We start from the raw sequence: 1,336 nt of genomic DNA on the forward strand, positions 1-1,336 counted from the left end.
TTCTCCCTCCATCCACAGAGATCCTGAGCTGCATGTGGATGGGGCATGCGTGGCTGAGAAGCTCCCGGACACTTGTTTTAAACCCAAGAAGGAGACAGTTTTGCACACACCAATCACCCGGAGACCTTTATTTATTCAAGAACCATTAACTTTATTCGGAAAAAAAGGCAAAACTTGAAGGAAAAGGTTAAACGTTTTGCAAGGGAAATTCTGCAATGTGCCTGGTCAGCATGGTGACCAGGGGAAGTCACCCAGTGGCTATAGGGTAGGCAGTCCAAGGTCAGTTCTTGTCGCTGTCACGCATGGTGAGCTTAGCACATAGGTCCTCTGCCAGGCTGGTTTCCGGGGCTCCCATCTTGCGCAGGTTGGTGATGTGGTCTCTCAGCTCTTTGATGAACTTCATTTGCTCTAACAGGTAGTGACTCTTGAGGAAGTCGCACAGGTGGGCGTCCTTCATCTCGGTGGCCAGGTGCTGCAGATCGAATAGGCTCTGGTTCACGCTCATCTTCAGGTGGAAGGCGCACTCCATGACAGTTAAGACGTTCTCCCAGCAGCTGGGGTCAGGACTGTAGATATCCTGCAGGCTGAGGCGGCCCCCGCGCTGGTTCTGCAGCCACATCAGGCTCTGGGCATGCTGCAGCTCCTGGCTGGACTGCTGCAGGAAGAACTGGGCGAAGGGCTTCCAGGCCACGTCTTCGCAGCTGAAGTAAGAGGCCATGGTCTCGAACTTGTGAGAGGCATAGAGCTCCAGGGAGATCTGGTAGTTGATGGCGGCCTCGCATTTGAGGTGGTAGTTTTCGCTGACAAACGGGGGCGGTGCGGTCGTCATGGCTGGAGGTGCGGACCCAGGCGAGGGCGAACGCTGTGGCTGGGCCTTGGAGTGTCGCAGGAGCAGGCGACCAGGGCAGCCAGAAGCTGAGTCAGGGGCGGTTTTCCCAGGTACCTCAGCAAACTCCCAAGATGGACCAGGAGGACGCCCTCTGCTGGGCTGGGTGGCTGGGTGGAACGTTTGGGTGGGGACCGGAAATTAGTTCCCTTGAGGGCTGGGTGGCGGGGTGGAGGCCTTTGTGGTTCGGGTGGGGGAGGGGCCAGGCGAGGGGGCTCTGTGTTCCAGGGTCCATCCCAGCCTTGTGAGCGCAATGGACTCTGTGCCGAGCACTTGGCATCTAAGTTTTTAATGTAGTAATTTTCAATTTTCCAAGGACTTCCTACTATTCTGGTTACTCCCTTTAATAGCACCCTGATCTCATGTAAAAAAATAAAAGACAATTATTCTTAAAATTGTGAGAATATTCATTTCCAGTTTTCGGTAAAGTTCTCTTCTTTTTCATGTTAT

The 1,336-nt window shown here is 53.7% G+C and overlaps 1 protein-coding gene across 1 annotated transcript; it reads right to left on the reverse strand.

Annotated features, from left to right (window-relative positions):
* Window positions 1-280: 280 nt before the first annotated feature.
* On the reverse strand, window positions 281-829 carry LOC117019986 (ferritin heavy chain-like). The gene has a single exon (XM_033102220.1). The coding sequence runs from the start codon at window positions 827-829 to the stop codon at window positions 281-283; it is 549 nt and encodes a 182-aa protein (XP_032958111.1).
* Window positions 830-1,336: the final 507 nt, after the last annotated feature.

This window comes from Rhinolophus ferrumequinum, unplaced genomic scaffold, assembly GCF_004115265.2.
Source record: "Rhinolophus ferrumequinum isolate MPI-CBG mRhiFer1 unplaced genomic scaffold, mRhiFer1_v1.p scaffold_34_arrow_ctg1, whole genome shotgun sequence".
In the NCBI taxonomy this organism is placed as follows: domain Eukaryota; kingdom Metazoa; phylum Chordata; class Mammalia; order Chiroptera; family Rhinolophidae; genus Rhinolophus; species Rhinolophus ferrumequinum.

Excerpts from the sequence above, each read along its gene's own strand:
- LOC117019986 (XM_033102220.1), bottom strand. The coding sequence starts at position 829 with ATGACGACCGCACCGCCCCCGTTTGTCAGCGAAAACTACCACCTCAAA.